Source organism: Lithobates pipiens, unplaced genomic scaffold, assembly GCF_037356315.1.
Source record: "Lithobates pipiens isolate NorthernLeopardFrog02 unplaced genomic scaffold, aLitPip1_a1.2 Scaffold_27, whole genome shotgun sequence".
Taxonomy (NCBI): Eukaryota; Metazoa; Chordata; class Amphibia; order Anura; family Ranidae; genus Lithobates; species Lithobates pipiens.
Window position 1 is genome coordinate 97,469,072 of NW_027507788.1, and position 19,121 is coordinate 97,488,192.

At 44.9% G+C, this 19,121-nt stretch overlaps 1 protein-coding gene across 3 annotated transcripts in view; it reads left to right on the top strand.

The window, feature by feature from the left end:
• Positions 1–19,121, top strand: part of LOC143934022 (cell adhesion molecule CEACAM1-like) — a 194,302-nt gene that overhangs the window by 131,691 nt on the left and 43,490 nt on the right. For all 3 annotated transcript variants that reach the window (XM_077457256.1, XM_077457258.1, XM_077457259.1), the window contains one exon: positions 5,673–5,752. In XM_077457256.1, coding sequence (XP_077313382.1) covers positions 5,673–5,752 — 80 coding nt within the window. The remainder of the gene's footprint in view (positions 1–5,672; positions 5,753–19,121) is intronic.

The window sequence follows — 19,121 nt, forward strand, 5'->3', positions numbered from 1 at the left end:
ACAAATCTTTGGTAAAAATAACCCACATTAGTATATATTATTTGGTCTTTGTGAAAGTTATAGAGTCTACGAACTATGGTGCCAATCACTGAAAATTGATCACTTCTGATCAGGCCTTCAGTACATCAGGTGTACCTCATTTCTTGAGACATTAACAAGTCAGGAAAGTACAAATACCCCACAAATGACCCCTTTTTACAAAGTAGACATCCCAAGGTATTAAGTAAGTAGCATGGTGAGTTTTTTTAAGTTGCCATTTTTTCCCACAATTCTTTGCAAAATTACCCCATTTTGGAAAGCAAACACCCCAACGTATAATCTCTGAGGCATAATGAGTCTTTTGAATGGTTAATTTTTTTCAGAAGTTTTTGGAATAGGTGGAAAAAAATTAAAACGCATTTTTTTTTTTTTACACAAAATTGTCAATTTATAAGATATTTCTAACACATAGCATGTATATAGCAAAAATTACACCCTAAAATACATTCTGCTACTCCTTCCGAGTATGGCGATACCACATGTGTAGGACTTTTACACAGCCTGGCCACATAGAGAGGCCAAACATTGAAGTAGTACGTTTAGGCGTTCTAGGAGCATAAATGACACATCTCATTTCATTCCTACCCATCACACTTTTGAAGGTCCTGGACCACAGGACAGTGAAATTGCTTTCCAAAATGGGGTCATTTTGTGGGTAAACACCCCAACATATATTCTATGAGACATGGGCTGCAAATAGGTACTCGGGTACTCTGATGGGCTGGAGATAGGTACTCGGGTACTCTGATGGCCTGGTGACAGGTACTCGGGTACTCTGATGGCCTGGTGACAGGTACTCGGGTACTCTGATGGCCTGGTGACAGGTACTCGGGTACTCTGATGGCCTGGTGACAGGTACTCGGGTACTCTGATGGCCTGGTGACAGGTACTCGGGTACTCTGATGGCCTGGTGACAGGTACTCGGGTACTCTGATGGCCTGGTGACAGGTACTCGAGTACTCTGATGGCCTGGTGACAGGTACTCGGGTACTCTGATGGCCTGGTGACAGGTACTCGGGTACTCTGATGGCCTGGTGACAGGTACTCTGATGGTTTGGTGACTGGTATTTGGGTACTCTGAAGGGCGGTGACAGGTACTCATATGGACTGTGACAGGTACTCCGGTACTCAGATGGACTGTGACAGGTACTCTGGTACACAGATGGACTGGAACAGGTACTCGGGTACTCAGATGGGCTGTGACAGGTACTCGGTACTCTAATGGACTGTGACAGGTACTCGGTACTCTAATGGACTGTGATAGGTACTCGGTACTCTAATGGACTGTGACAGGTACTCGTTACTCTAATGGACTGTGACAGGTACTCGGGTACCCTGATGGACTGTGACAGGTACTCGGGTACTCAGATGGGCTGTGACAGGTACTCGGGTACTCAGATGGGCTGTGACAGGTACTCGGTACTCCAATGGAATGTGACAGGTACTCGGTACTCTAATGGACTGTTACAGGTACTCGGTACTCTAATGGACTGTGACAGATACTCAGTACTCTAATGGACTGTGACAGGTACTCGGGTACTCAAATGGGCTGTGACAGATACTCGGGTACCCTGATGGACTGTGACAGGTACTAGGTACTCTAATGGACTGTGACAGGTACTCGGTACTCTAATGGTCCGTGACAGGTACTCGGGTACCCTGATGGGCCGTGACAGGTACTCGGGTACCCTGATGGGCCGTGACAGGTACTCGGGTACCCTGATGGGCCGTGACAGGTACTCGGGTACTCTGATGGGCCGTGACAGGTACTCGGGTACTCTGATGGGCCATGACAGGTACTCGGGTACTCTGATGGGCCGGGACAGGTACTCGGGTACTCTGACGGGCTGTGACAGGTACTCGGGTACTCTGATGGGCTGGGACAGGTACTCGGGTACTCTGATGGGCTGTGACAGGTACTCAAATACTCCGATGGACTGTGACAGGTACTCTGATGGACTGTGATTGACAGGTACTATGAGGGGTGGTGACAGGTCCTCTTTATTGGGGGGGGGGCAATCAGTATGATTGGTGTACACTGTACCGCGGTTTGTTTACATTTTAGTGATCGGCTGTGAAAGGATCACAGCCGATCACGTGGGTAAACAGCCGGCCAATGGCTGTTTACCAGCGTCGGTGATGAGCAGTGTTCCCGGGGAACACGCCGCCACCAACGTGCATGCGCAGCGCGCTCGTTCGGGGTGTGACCATCTGTGATCGGCCGTGACTTTATCACGGCCGATCACGTGGTAAACAGCCATAACGAATGGCTGTTCACCCCCTTCGGTGGCGAGCGGTGTCTCCGTGACACGCCGCCACCGAAGAAACAGGGATGCGCGCGCACGATCGCATTCCCTGTTTAAACAGGAGGCCGTCATATGACGGCCTCCTGCCACAATAGGTGCGCCGCCTGCCCGTCATTTGACAGCCGGCGGTCGGCATCTAGTTAAAAAAGAAAATCTAAAAAATAGAATAATGTTGTTGTAAGTTTACACACAAAAAAAAAATAAGGAGAAATGAGCAAAGTGTCTTTAAAGGAGATTTTTAGGGAATCCCCCCCAAAAAACATCCAAAAAAGAATAAACCAAATCTAAAATTGTGTAGATGTGACGCAAACTAAAATTGTATTGCTGAAATGGTTAAAAAAGAGTAATGAAATCCGTTCAGGAGAAGTGTGTGTGACTATGAGCATCAAAAGAAGTTGGTTCTTGCAGCATTGTAAAGAACAAGAGAATGTGCTTGATGAAAGAATTTTTAACATTGCAGCGTGACGAATGTGCTATATCGCTTACGAGCAGTAGTTTTACCTGAACGAGCGCTTCCGTGTCGGAATTTGAATGTGAGCATGCGTGGCACTTGGTCCGATCAAAATGCTCTACACATGATCGGATTAGGTCCGACCGGCCCAGTTGGTCGGGAAATATTTCCAACATGTTGGAAAATTGGGTCGGACGGAGATTCGGACGGAATCAGTCCGATGTATACCACACACAGTCAGATTATCTGACGTCACGGTCCGATAGGACACATTCCGATGGATTCTCCGACCGTGTGTACAAGGCTTAGGACTTGCATTTATATACTCTTTTACAAGCCTTATCTTAATCATCTCTCCTACATATGATTGGTTGCTAAGATCTACGTCAATGTAACTAGCTATAAATCTGACACCTGTTCTACAACCAGATAAACTTAATTACTCCCAGAATTCCTATATGTTCATTAAAGTGATTTATAACTGCTTTTGTCCAATTAAAAACATCTGTGTAGAGACAGTATGGCACCCAGCTGTGTTATCAAACGCTTCTCATCTTGATAAGATTGAAATAGCTTCAAGAATCACAGATTTACGACTCTGGAAGAATGAACTTTCAATAACCTCACCAAATGCGTTATGTGTTGGTTTTTACTATACAATCCTGTGTGTATGTATACATAAGGTACTGTATTACTTACTATATATATATATATATATATATATATATATATATATATATATATATATATATATATATATATATATAAAATTTGCACAAGCCAATTACTTATTCACTATTATTATTAATGTATACACATGGGTGTACTTCTTCAATGTATTTTAACAGTTTTAATTAGGCACATGTAGACCTTTCTTTAGGCTGGGTTAACACCACAGCGATGCAGGAACGCCGCGAATCCGAATCACACTGCCCTATGCGAACGGCTGGGAGTGTCAATGAAATGTTAATGACACCCCCAGATCCGTCCGCATATCGCAGTGCGATCTGCAGACTCGCACAGGAATCGGATCGCATGGTGTGAACACCCATGCGATCCGATTCTGCTGCGGACCAAAAAAAGGGTCCCGTGCGAGTTTGCTGCGGGAGCGATGCGAATTCAGCCATACTATCTGTATGGCTGAACTCGCATCGCTACGGAAATCGGATGTGATTTGCACTACAGTGCGGTGCGAATCACATCCGGATCTCCCCCTGCAGCAGTGTGAACCCGGCCTTAAACCTGTCAAACTTAATGTACTGTACATAACTTTCCCAAACCACCTGTTGTAAGAAGTTTTTATTGCTTGTCCTTGAAGACTTTTTATCTTATTTCACCAAGATATATTTCAACTATTGTCAGAATGGTCCTTGTCTAATTAGTGAACTTACAATGAACTTAATCTTAACCACTTCAATACCAGGCACTTAAACACCTTCCTGCCCAGACCAATTTTGAGCTTTCAGCGCTGTCGCATTTTGAATGACAATTGCGCGGTCATGCTACACTGTACCCAAATGAAATTTTTATCATTTTTTTCCCACAAATAGAGCTTTCTTTTGGTGGTATTTGATCACCTCTGCGGTTTTTATTTTTTGCTAAACAAATGAAAAAAATACCGAAAATTTTGAAAACGTTTTTTTTATTTCAGTTTCAAAACTTTGCAAATAAGTAAGTTTTCTCCTTCACTGATGGGCACTGATGGGGTTACACTGATGGGCAATGATAAGGCGGCACTGATGGGCACCGATGAGGTGGCACCAATGAAGTTGCACTGATGAGGTGGCATTGATGGACACCGATATGTGGCACTGATAGGCGGCACTGATGGGTGGCACTGATGGGCGACACGGATGGGCACTGATAGGTGGCACAAATTGGCACTGATAGCTGGCACGGATTGGCATGGATGGGCATGGATAGGTGGCACAGGTGGGCATGGGTTAGTCGGCACAGGTGGGCATGGGTAGGCGGCACAGGTGGGCATGGATGGGCACTGATAGGCGGCACAGATGGGAACTGATAGGCGGCATTGTATTATAATATATTGTACTAATGGATGCCAATCAGTGCCAATCAGTGATGCCCATTGTGGGCACTGATTGGCATCCATTATGGGCACTGATTGGCATCCATTGTGGCACTGACTGGAATCCCTGGTGGTCTAGGGTGGCATACCTTGTCCTGGGCATCCCTGGTGGTCTGGTGGCATCCCTGGTGGTCCAGTGTGGGCATCCTCGGGGGGGCTGTGCTGATAATCGATCAGCACAGACCTCCCCTGTCAGAGGAGCAGCCGATCGGCTCTCCTCTACTCGCGTCTGACAGACGCGAGTGAGGAAAAGCCGATCACCGGCTTTTCCTATTTACACTGTGATCAGCCGTGATTGGACACGGCTGATTACGTGGTAAAGAGTCTCCGTCTGAGACTCTTTACCGAGATCGTAGTTGCCGGGTGTCAGACTGACACCCCGCAACAACGATCGCCGCGATGCGCGCCCCCGGGGGTGCGCAGCAGCTCATAATCCTGATCACGTCATATGATGTCCGGTCAGGATTATGCAACCACTTTGCCACCGTCTATTTGTTATAGGGCGGGCGGCAAGTGGTTAATACATTTTCGAGAACACCTGTGTACAAGTAATTTGTCACAAAGCATAGGTCATTTAAAGGTCAACACTTTCTATATCTACGAAACAGCATTGCTTAAAAGTAGTAGACTTTCATATTCTTTTGCAAACAAACAAATGATTATAAAATAAGAATCTAAATTCTCTAACACCAAATGACTGGATATAATGCTATCAAATATAAAGGGAATCAGTGAAGACACACAAAGAAAACCTTCATAAATGTTTTTCTTTCTCTCCTGACTTCAGAGCCCCCCCTTGGTACAATATATGAAAATTCAAATGTTCCTCCATCACACATCTATTCAACTACTATTCCAGGAACTGAGGTAAGATCACTATTCCTTTCTATAATATATATTCAAGCTCTGGTTTGTTTAACCACTTTCAGACCGGACCATTTTGCTGGTAAATGACCAGAGGTCTTTTTACACTTTGGCACTGCGCTGCTTTAACTGGTAATTGCGCGGTCATGCAATGTTGTACCCAAACAAAATTTGCGTCCTTTTCTTCCCACAAATAGAGCTTTCTTTTGATGGTATTTGATTGCCTCTGCGATTTTTATTTTTTGCGATATAAACGTAAAAAGACCGCAAATTTTGAAAAAAAATGATATTTTCTACTTTTTGTTATTAGAAAAATCCAATAAACTCAATTTTAGTCATACATTTAGGCCAAAATGTATTCAGCCACATGTCTTTGGTAAAAAAAAAGTCAATAATTGTATATTTATTGGTTTGCGCAAAAGTTGTCACATCTACAAACTAAGGTACGTTTTCTGGAATTTACGCAGCTTTTAGTTTACGACTGCCTATCTCATTTCTTGAGGTGCTAAAATGGCAGGGCAGTACAAAACCCCCCCAAATGACCCCATTTTGGAAAGTAGACCCCCTAAGGAAATTGATAAGAGGCATGTTGAGCCCATTGAATATTTTATTTTTTTGCCTCAAGCGATTGAATAATGACAAAAAAAAAATTTTTTTTTTTTTTTACACAAAGTTGTCACTAAATGATATATTGCTCACACATGCTATGGGCGTATGTGAAATGACACCCCAAAATAAATTCTGCTGCTTCTCCTGAGTACGGGGATACCACATATGTGGGACTTTTTGGGAGCCTAGCCGCGTACGGGGCCCCGAAAACCAAGCACCGCCTTCAGGCTTTCTAAGGGCGTACATTTTTGAGTTCACTTCTCACTACCTATTACAGTTTTGAAGGCCATAAAATGCCAAGATGGCACAAAACCCCCACAAATGACCCCATTTTAGAAAGTAGACACCCCAAGCTATTTGCTGAGAGGCATGTTGAGTTCATGGAATATTTTATATTTTGCCACAAGTTGCGGGAAAATTACAAACTTTTTTTTTTTTTTTTTTTTTTTCACAAAGTTGTCACTAAATGATATATTGCTCACACATGCCATGGGCATATGTGAAATGACACCCCAAAATAAATTCTGCTGCTTCTCCTGAGTACGGGGATACCACATATGTGGGACTTTTTGGGAGCCTAGCCGCGTACGGGGCCCCGAAAACCAAGCACCGCCTTCAGGCTTTCTAAGGGCGTAAATTTTTGAGTTCACTTCTCACTACCTATTACAGTTTTGAAGGCCATAAAATGCCAAGATGGCACAAAACCCCCACAAATGACCCCATTTTAGAAAGTAGACACCCCAAGCTATTTGCTGAGAGGCATGTTGAGTCCATGGAATATTTTATATTTTGCCACAAGTGGCGGGAAAATTACAAACTTTTTTTTTTTTTTTCACAAAGTTGTCACTAAATGATATATTGCTCACGCATGCCATGGGCATATGTGAAATGACACCCCAAAATAAATTCTGCTGCTTCTCCTGAGTACGGGGATACCACATATGTGGGACTTTTTGGGAGCCTAGCCGCGTACGGGGCCCCGAAAACCAAGCACCGCCTTCAGGCTTTCTAAGGGCGTTACAGTTTTGAAGGCCATAAAATGCCAAGATGGCACAAACCCCCCCCCAAATGACCCCATTTTGGAAAGTAGACACCCCTAAATTTAGGGGTACACTAGTGAGACTAGGTAATAAATGGCGGGTGCCCTGAAACTATAAAAAAATAACTAACCAACCAGCGTCACCTGTAACAGTTATATGGTGATCACTGGTGAAAGGGTTAACTAGGGGGCAATCAGGGGGCTTTATGCGGTAGTATATGGGGGTCCCTGGCGCTATAAAAAGCTGCGGCGAACCTAAATACCTACCTGCCTAACTAGCGTCACCTGTGACACTAATACAGCGATCAGAAAAACGATCGCTTATTAGGCTGGGTTCACACTGGAGCGATGCGGGAACGCCACGAATGCGCGGCGGGTTCCCGCATCGCATGCCTCCCGGCGGCAGTTCACACTGCCCTATGCGAACTGCTGGGAGTGTCAGTGAAATGTTACTGACACCCCCAGATCAGTTCGCATATCGCAGTGCGATCTGCAAACTCGGATCGCATGGTGTGAACACCCATGCGATCCGATTCTGCTGCGGGCCAAAAAAAGGGTCCCGTGCGAATTTGCGGCGGGTGCGGCGGGTGTGGCGGGTGCGGCGAATGGCTGAACTCGAATCGCACAGAGATCGGATGTGATTTGCACTGCAGTGCGGTGCGAATCACATCCGTTCTCAAACCGCTGCAATGTGAACCCAGCCTTAGTGACACTGGCGACGGGGGGTGATCACGGGGTTAAACCTTTATTGGGGGGGTTAGGGGGGTACCTTAGAACTAAAGGGGGCTAACCCTAACTGCCCTAACAGTTATTAGTCACAAATGACACCCGTCGGGTGATCAGGGGGTTAAACCTTTATTAGGTAATAAATGGCGGGTGCCCTGAAACTATAAAAAAATAACTAACCAACCAGCGTCACCTGTAACAGTTATATGGTGATCACAGGTGAAAGGGTTAACTAGGGGGCAATCAGGGGGCTTTATGCGGTAGTATATGGGGGTCCCTGGCGCTATAAAAAGCTGCGGCGAACCTAAATACCTACCTGCCTAACTAGCGTCACCTGTGACACTAATACGGCGATCAGAAAAATGATCGCTTATTAGGCTGGGTTCACACTGGAGCGATGCGGAAACGCCGCGAATCCGCGGCGGGTTCCCGCATCGCATGCCTCCCGGCGGCAGTTCACACTGCCCTATGCGAACTGCTGGGAGTGTCAGTGAAATGTTACTGACACCCCCAGATCAGTTCGCATATCGCAGTGCGATCTGCAAACTCGGATCGCATGGTGTGAACACCCATGCGATCCGATTCTGCTGCGGGCCAAAAAAAGGGTCCCGTGCGAATTTGCGGCGGGTGCGGCGGGTGTGGCGGGTGCGGCGGGTGCGGCGAATGGCTGAACTCGAATCGCACAGAGATCGGATGTGATTTGCACTGCAGTGCGGTGCGAATCACATTCGTTCTCATAAACCGCTGCAATGTGAACCCAGCCTTAGTGACACTGGCGACGGGGGGTGATCACGGGGTTAAACCTTTATTGGGGGGGTTAGGGGGGTACATTAGAACTAAAGGGGGCTAACTCTAACTGCCCTAACAGTTATTACAGTCACAAATGACACCAATGCAAAAAAAAAAAAAAAAAAAAAAAAAAATGACATTGGTGTCACTGTGACTGGGGGGCAGGGGTAATTGGGGGGGTGATCGGGGGGTAAAGGGGGGGTGTGAGTGTGCCTGGCATGTTCTACTGTGTGTGTAGAGTGTTGGTGCAACTTACTGATCCGCTCTCCTCCGTGTCGGAACGAAAAATACCGACACGGAGGAGAGAATACATCACTTCCTCTCCTGTGTTTACATTACAGGAGAGGAAGTGATGTCACCGGGGATTTCTATTCGTCGGGAGCGATCGCGAGGGGGTGGCCATGAATGAATGGCCGTCCCCTCGTCCGGGATCGCTCCCGAACGAATACCGACCGCCGCAGGCACCGGGCGGGGGCCCGATCGGGCCCCCGACCCGCGGGAGGCAAGGGACGTACATGTATGTCCTTATGCCTGCCCGTGCCATTGTACCGACGTACATCGGCGTGCGGCGGTCGGCAACTGGTTAACCACTTCAATACAGGGCACTTAAACACCTTCCTGCCCAGACCAATTTTGAGCTTTCAGCGCTGTTGCACTTTGAATGACAATTGCGTGGTCATGCTACACTGTACCCAAATGAAATTTTTATCATTTTTTTCCCACAAATAGAGCTTTCTTTTGGTGGTATTCGATCACCTCCACGGTTTTTATTTTTTGCGCTACAAATAAAAAAATACCGAAAATTTTGAAAAAAAATATGTTTTTTTTTGTTTCAGTTTCAAAACTTTGTAAATAAGTACGTTTTCTCCTTCACTGATGGGCACTGATGGGGCTACACTGATGGGCACTGATAAGGCGGCACTGATGGGCACCAATGTGGCACCAATGAAGTGGCACTGATAGGCGGCACTGATAGGCGGCACGGATGGGCGACACGGATGGGCGACACGGACGGACACTGATAGGTGGCACAAATTGGCACTGATAGCTGGCACGGATGGGCGGCACGGATGGGCGGCACGGATGGGCGGCACAGATGGGCATGGATAGGCGGCACAGATGGGCATGGATGGGCATGGATAGGCGGCACAGGTGGGCACTGATAGGCGGCACAGATGGGCACTGAGGCGGCACAGGTGGGCACTCATAGGTGGCACAGGTGGGCACTCATAGGCGGCACAGGTGGGCACTTATAGGCGGCATTGGTGTTATACTATAGTAATGGATGCCAATCAGTGCCAAACAATAATGCATGCCAATCAGTGATGCCCATTGTGGGCACTGATTGGCATCCATTATGGGCACTGATTGGCACCCATTGTGCTGACTGGCATCCCTGGTGGTCTAGGGAGGATTACCTTTTCCCTGGTGGTCTGGTGGTGTCCCTGGTGGTCCAGTGTGGGCATCCTCGGGGGGGCTGTGCTGATAATCGATCAGCACAGACCCCCCCTGTCAGAGGAGCAGCCGATCGGCTCTCCTCTACTCGCGTCTGACAGACGCGAGTGAGGGAAAGCCGATCACCGGCTCTTCCCATTTACACTGTGATCAGCCGTGATTGGACACGGCTGACCACGTGGTAAAGAGTCTCCGTCGGCTCATAATCCTGATCACGTCATATGACGTCCGGTCAGGATTATGAAACCACTTTGCCGCCGTCAATTGCCTATAGGGCGGGCGGCAAGTGGTTAATCTATGTGCTCCCTCTGTAGCAGCAGTGGCTGAGCTAAGCTGCTTAGAATGCACTGTGCCTGCTCAGTGTGGGAATGAACCAGAGCGTATGCTGGGGGCACAAGTCTAACATCTGGGGGGGGGGGCAGTTATTAAGTAGTATTTTCGGACAGGCTGTGGACAACCTTCATGTACGGAGTGGGATAAGACCAACTATTCAAACAGTAGAGGAGTGGTATGTAATGAACTAGGGATGCTGGAATGCATTGTTTTTGTGTTTTGTGAGGAGGGGAACTAAGCATTTAAATTGAGAACAATAATACGTTGTCAGGAACCATGAATCAGACTCAGACAGAAGTGCAGTAAAAATCACACTGTTTAAAAATAATAATAATAATGGTAAAAAGAAAACCAAGCAAACACGGTCATAACATAGCCAGAGTTTGCTAACGGGAACAGATGGTCAGACAAGCCAGGATGTCAGGGAGCCAGAGATCAGCGTACTTCAGAACAGGCCAGGAAACCAGAGAATCAGTGTAATGGAACAGCAAGCAGGATCGGGAACCAGAAGGGATGTCAGCCAAGCAAGTCTAAACAGGAACACAGGAGAGAGTCTCTTGATATGTTGACCAGGCAAAGGCAGAGAGGATCTGAACTGAGCCACTTAAGTAGGCAGCAGGACTGACGAGTAGTATATCATCACCAGGTGAGTCACTGTGGAAAGATTAGAGCTGGCAATTAACCAATAGCTTAGCGGCCTGCTCTGAGAAAGAAGGGCTGAGCCCAGCCTTAACAGTACCCCCTCCTCAATGAATCCCCCCCTGGGAGGACTACCAGGTTTGAGGGGAAAACATCTATGCAAAGTATGGTGGAGGACAGGGGCATGTACATCTGAGACCCAAGAGCGTTTCTTTGGAACATACCTTTTCCAATGAAACAGGTACTGTATGCACCCATGAAACCTACGGGAGTCAACAATAGACTGTACTTCATACTCCTCATGGTTCTCAACCTGTACTGGGTGAGTACGTGGCACTGAGGTGGTGAAGCGGTTGCAGACCAAAGGTTTTAAGAAGGAGGTATGAAATACATCTGAGATATGCATATTTGAAGGACGTTCTAAAGCGTAAGCCACTGGGTTAATCCTGAAGAGAATACGGAAAGGCCCAATAAACCGAGGTGCCAACTTCAGTGAGGGAACATGGAGTCAGAGGTTGCGATATGACAGTCAGACCCCGTCCCCAACCTGGTAGGAAGGTGCAAGCAGGCGTCTGCGGTGAGCATGGAGTCTGTACCTATCACTGGCATGTCACAAAGACTCCTGGACTTGTACCCAAGCAAGTGGAACGAAGACTACAGAGATGCTGTTCTTCTTCTTTTTTTTTTTGTTTTAAATCCTCTTTATTATTTTTCTTATAATAAATACATCAAACCATTACTTTCAATCTCAAGGCATTTGGGGTTTACACATATCCCCCCAATGTCTTCACATTCATACATTCCTTTACATATCCATAATAATATTGTATGGTGGCTCTAGAGGGGGGTTATTGGAGCGGAGATATCCTGTGGAGGAAAAAAAAAAAAAAGAAATTTTAAAAGAAAAATAATAATTTTTTTTCTTTTTTTTCTCCTTTTCCCTTCTTTTGTGTCACTTCCTCTTTTTATGTGTTCTTATTGTTCCCTTGTGATTCCTTTTAAAAAAAAAAAAAAAAAAAGCGAGATATTTTTGTGTTTGTCCTTTCTCTTTATTAATTTATTGGCCTTCGGCCTTTATTTATTATTACATGAGTTTATTCCTTCTATAACCTTCCTTTGGTGCATTATTTATACTTTGTGCTAAAAAAAAAAAAAAAAAAAAAAAAAAATTTTCCCTTTCCTTTTTTTTCTTTGTGATTGTGATATTTATTTTGGTGTCTCCACATATGGTCATCTCCGCTCTCCCCCCCCCCCCCCCCCCCCCCTAGCCCTTTCCAACCCTTTTTTACTTCCCATTTATCTTAAATCATACTACAAACAATAACAATACAACAAGACAACAAAATTTAACGGTTGTGGTTCGGTTCTCATTTCCCTCTTTCTTTCCCTCTCCCCTCCCTTCCCTTTTACCCTTTCTACGGTGCACCTTTGGGGGATACGAGCTTACTCAGCAACTTCTTGATTATTCTCTCCCTTCCCTCCCCCCTCTCCTCTCGGAGATCTCTAGGGGGGGTTTAGGTGGGATTATCTAGGTTTTTAATCTAACATGGCTTACTCTTACTCTATTTCTTGGGAGTAGTGCTTCCAGCCTGCCCACATATTTTTATGTTTTTCCTGTTGTTCTTTTATATTGTATATCCATTTTTCAGCTTCCATTATTTTATCTACCTCTCCCTTCCATTCCAATAAAGTGGGACATACTGTCTGCTTCCAATATCTAGGTATTAATATTTTGGCTGCGTTCAACAAATGTGGTGTAACGCCCTTTTTATAAGATTTGATGGATCCTTCTGTCCCATGAAACAGATATTGTAGGGGTGTCATTTCTATAGGTTTTGCTGTTATCCTCCCTATCCATTTAGCTACTCCCTCCCAAAAATTCCTGATTTTTGGGCATTCCCACCATAAATGAAGATATGTCCCCTTATCCTTACATCCTCTCCAGCAATGCCCATCCGCTGTTGGATATATCTCTGCTATTCTAGCTGGGGTTCGGTACCATCTGGCTATAAACTTATATGACATTTCTTGTATTGCTGCACTTATTGATGTCACATGTGTCATTTCCATGATTTTTTTTACTTGTGTTGGTTTAAATGTGCATCTTAGTTCCTTCTCCCACTCTCTTATAAAGTAAGGGGTTGTGCTGCTTTGTTCACTTAGAACTAATTTATACATCTGAGATAGTAAATTACTTGGTTTTTCTAATTTCAGACACATCTTCTCATATGTCGTGAGGGAGCTCAGGGGTCTTACTTGGGGTTCTAACTTATTGAAAAAATCTCTCATTTGATAATATCTCCATCTCGACATATGTATATCTCCTTGTGCTGATATTAGTTCTGTCAATGGGAGTAAACTTCCCCGTGGAGCATATCTTAAACACCTTGTATTCCCCCCTGACCCCCAGGAGCCTAATGCTCCCTTTTCTTCCCCCGGTGGAAACCATGGGTATCCCCCTAGTGGAGCTAGTGGTGATGTACGTGGAGCGTATTTTTCATTTTTATTCATTCTGTCCCACACTGCTAACGTATTCCGTGTTAATGGTGATGTCCACTTTGATAATGCTCTATTCGTGGCCTGTATCCATGGGGCCCCTGCTAGATTTCTACCCGCCATACTTTCTTCCACTGATACCCATGCTTTATTTACGGAGTCATGGCACCAATTTAATATACGTACCATAGCCATCGCTTTATAATACATAAAAACATCTGGGAGCCCTATTCCTCCTTCCTTCTTATTTCTGCGCAAGATGTCATATGCTATCCTAAGATTTTTCTCCTTCCATATAAAAGATATAAACATTTTACGTATTCTCTTGAAAAAGACCTGAGGCACTGCTATCGGGACAGTGTTTATGATATATATTATTCTGGGTAATATATTCATTTTCAAGGTATTTATCCTTCCGAACCATGTCAATGAGTGATCCTTCCACCTATTTAAATCTTTGGTTATTTCTGTTATTAAGGTTTCATAATTCAATTCATATAAAGATTTAGCCTCTGCCGTTATATGTACTCCCAAATAATATAGTGATTTCTTTTCCCATCTAAATGGCAGGTTATTCTTCATTGATATTGACATTGGTAGAGGGACATGACAGGGTAATAATATGGATTTTTCCATGTTTATTTTAAAGTTAGACATTCTTCCATATCTCTGAACTTCCTCCATCAATGCCATTATTGATCCCTGTGGTTCTGAAAGATAAAATAGTAGGTCATCAGCATATGCTGATACCTTGTGCTCTTCAGATCCTATTCTAATTCCTTTTATTCCCTTATTATTTCTCACCCTGCACAGAAATGGTTCAAGGGTTAAGGCAAACAATATTGGGGACAGGGGACACCCCTGTCTTGTGCCATTTCGTATTTCAAAGCATCCTGATAGAGTACCATTTACTTTCACTCTTGCCCTAGGTTTTGCATATAGGGCTACTATCCATCCCATCATTCGGTCTCCCATACCTATTGCTCTCAGCACTTCTTTCATAAAGTCCCAGTCAACTCTATCGAATGCCTTTTCGGCATCCATTGATAGAATTGTCCTGGGTAATCTGTCTGGGCCATTTTGCATCCAATGAAGTATATGTAGAGCTCGAATGGTGTTATCTTTGGTTTCTCTACCTTTTATGAAACCCGTTTGGTCGCGATGGACCAGTTGTGTTACCTCTTCTTGTATTCTAGTTGCTATGATTTTGGCTATTAGTTTAGTATCTGAATTGAGCAATGATATGGGTCTGTAATTGGCACATTCCTGTGGATCTTTCCCCGGTTTCGGTAAAACTGTTATGTATGCTAGCAGTGCTTCTGGGGACATTGTACTAGAGGCAGAGATTTTATTGAGATATCTGCATAGAGGTGTTTCTAGGATTTGAGCAAACTTTTTATAATATGCATTAGTTAACCCGTCGGGTCCTGGGCTTTTCCCCCTCGGCAGGTTCTCTATTGCTTTTCTAATTTCCTCTTTAGTTAGATGCTGTTCTAATGCAGGAATGCTCTGAGGAGCAAATGAGTCAGGCAACATTGATGGTTGGAAACCATAGTTTGCCATAAACGGGGACAATCGGGAAGTAGAATTCATGGCAATATTGTGAGCAAACTCCACCCAAGGTAAAAGGTCTGACCAGTTGTTATGGTCAGAAATATAGCAACGTAGAAACTGCTCCAAGGACCGGTTGGCTCGTTCTGCTGCCTCAATAGACTGCGGGTGATACGCAGAGGAGAAAAAAGCTGAATTCCCAACTGTGCACAAAAGGCTCGCCAGAACCGGGACACAAACTGACTATCCCTGTCCTAGAAGATCACCTTGCGTATCCCTTGTAAGTGAAAGATCTCCCGCGCAAAAATGGAAGCCAGTTCCTTAGATGAGGGCAACTTTAATTGTGTTGCCCTGAGAGTTGGGTGGATTTCATTGTGGAGTTATAGACAGGTGGGTCCAAGGCCTCTCTCCATTCTTGTATCTCAAGGGCTTTTCCGGATTAATAGCGTTGACAGTCAGACTGACTTAAAACAAAGTGTGAGTTTATTGTCACACAGTTGGCATCATAAATACAATGTAAAAAGTATAAAAGTTCAGTTCAGTGTGGCTAAAAATATATGGAATAGAATAAATAGTTATAAAACTGTAATAAGCTTATGAAAGCATGTGTGCTTCATGGCCGCTGCCTTCTATTCATGTTGTCTCAAGTCACCCAAGAAGAAGCAGGAAATGATGTTCTTAGACTTCTGGTTTCAACTTGTCAGTGGATCTTCATGTGAATATGTCAGTGCCATCTTTCCTAGTGCCTGCGTGCGTGTCTGTCTGACCTTCGGTCTGTCACAGAAACGTTGGCTTTATATGTTACCTGTGAACGAGATATCCTCACAAAAACTTAGAACCTTGTATGGCACACATTCATTTCTGCTAACTTCAGCAATATGTCTATAAAAGAGGAAGTACTAACTTAGAGAGTCATACATGGCATTTGATTGACAAGCCCACATGTAACACTCTATACTTGAAGTAATGTGCTGATCATGTAATGTCATATAACCAAACATCTACTAACATAAATACATATTACCAAACTTTAACTAAATTAAGTAACTATATACTAATACATATGAATATGACTGAGACTACACTAAACTAAGGCCGCGTACACACGGGCGGACTGTTCGCCCAACCTTGTCCGCTGAACAGTGTTTGGGCGGACAGTCCGCTCGTGTGTGGGGCTTCAGCGGACAGTTTCAGCGGACAGTTGGACGAACAAGGTCTTACGGAAATTCCGAAAAACTGTCCGCTGAAACAAGGTTTCAGCGGACTGTTCGCTCGTGTGTAGGCTTGTTCGGCCAACTAAGTCTCGCGCATGCTCAGAAAGGATTTCCACGTCGGAAGGTTGCATTGCAGTGTATTGGACGTCGAAATTTTCGATCCGTCGTGCGTGCCGAAACGTCATCGCGCACGGTTTCAGCAAACTGTTCGTCCGTCATGTGTGGCCATGTCCGTCCATGCTAAGTTTGAGCGGACTGTTTGCCGAAACTGTTGGACGGACAAAGTTGGGCGAACAGTCCGCGCGTGTGTACGCGGCCTAACTTAACAGGATATAAACCACAATGTATTATTCCTTTAGCTACGTACAGGGCAGGACTTAGGGTAGTGGGGGCCCCTGGGCTTGAGTCACTTTTGGGCCCTACCTTCTATACATTACCGTATTTATCGGCATATAACACGCACCCCAAGTTTAGGAGGGAATTTTAAGGAAAAAAACTTTTGGAGGGAAGTTTAAGGAATAAACTTACATTTAAATGCCCATCAATGCAGCCTTATCAGTGTCCATCTGCAGCCTTGCCCATCCATCTGCAGCCTTGTCCAGTGTCACTGCAGCCTTGTCAGTGTAGCCTTGTCATTACAGTCTTGAAGTTTAAAAATGGCGCAGCTGTAACGACATATTCAGCGACCCATCACAGTTTGCTACGGAAGTGATGGTCCTTCCCCGCCATCTTGGTACACTCCACACTCGTCCACAGTAAGGATACACTAAGAAGGGGTAAAGCAGACATGTTGTTACAGCCACCGGAGTTTTGCATTTTACACGTATTTATAACAGTAAAGTCAGTTTATATAGTGAAATACAGGACTTACAATTCCATCTGACTACTTAGATCTTGAATTTTAAAATTAGCGGCAACCCTGCTCATCTCACGGTTTTGCTAATCTGACAGACGTTCGCTGCTTTTAAAATTCAATGTCTAAGTAGTCAGACGGAGTTGTAAGTACTGTATTTCACTATATACTAACTTTAATGTTATAAATTCGTCTAAAATGCAAAACTCCGGTGGGTGTAACAACATGTCCACTTTACCCCTTCTTAGTGTATCTTTACTGTGGACGAGTGTGGGGTGAAGCAAGATGGCGGCGACGGAACCTCACTTCCGTAGCAAACTGCGATGGTTCGCTGAATATGTTGTTACAGCGGCTCTCGGGTCCTTTCGCAGTCACGCCCAGTCCCTGTGTTATGTCCATCATAGGGCGGGACTAGGCGTGACTGTGAGAGGAGCCGAGCCGAGTACACTCGGCTAAGATCTCGGCGGGGCCCCCTATTGGTCGGGGCCCATGGGCTTGAGCCCAGTCAAGCCCTATAGTAAGTCCGGCCCTGGCTACATAGATAGGTGTCTATTTTTGTCTTATCGTGACATTCTATACCAAAATACCTTATATGTCATCCTCATACACCAGAAACTTCTAGCAATACTCAGCTTTAGATGAATAATCATATCAAATCAACTAATAAAGGTCATTTACACATACTATATTTATTATGACTAATCATAAAACCAAATATATTATATTCATGGCAAGCTTGCAAAACATAACACCTATAAGTGCTGAATTATGAATTTGGAATAATAACAGTATGGGTTGTAGGATGCCCACTGGAAGGTGCCGTGGCATCTTACTCTGAGCACACATGGAACAAGCAGCTACGAAGGTGGCTACAACAGCACATGGACTAGGCCACCAGAATTGTTGGGAAATGGTCCAAAAGAGTTGATTCTTCCCTGGGTGGCCAGCAGCCTTGGGAGAATGGTAAGTCTGGAGCAAGGTAGTATGGAAATTCTCAGGGACAAAGCAGTGGTCAGAAAGTTTCTCAGGAGGAGCAAAGGAGAAGCGAGACTGGTGCATACCATAGCCAGAATACGATCTGGAGGAATCACAGGAACCATAACCGATTCCATCTTGGAAGTGACAAAGCATGAGCCCTTACATTCTTAGTACCGATTAAGATGAGAGATGTAATTGAAACTTGACAAGAAAAGTGCCTATTGTGCCCTTCTGGGAGAGAAGCATTTAACCTCAAACAAGAATGTGAGATTCTTATGGTCAGTCAGAATGAGAACCTGCACAGTGGTACCTTCAAGGAGATGTCTCCATTCTTTAAGGGCTAATGATCACTAACAACTCTCTGTCCCCAATCTTGTAATTGCATTCCACAGGTGACAATATTTTGGAAAAGTAGCCACAAGAATGCATAGCGCTCTCAGAGGTAGAACGTTGAGACAGAAGGGCCCCAATGCCAGTCTCAGAAGCATGAACCTCAAGGATAAAGGGTAACGTAGGATCAGGATGTACCAACACAGGAGCCGAATCAAAGGCAGCCTTGAGACTCTCAATGTTCTTAATGGATTCCAGAGACCAACTCTGTGGGTTACTGTCCATTCTGGTCATATCAGTCAGGGGCTTGACCAGAGACGAGTAGTTACAAATAAACATCTGATAATAATTGCCAAAGCC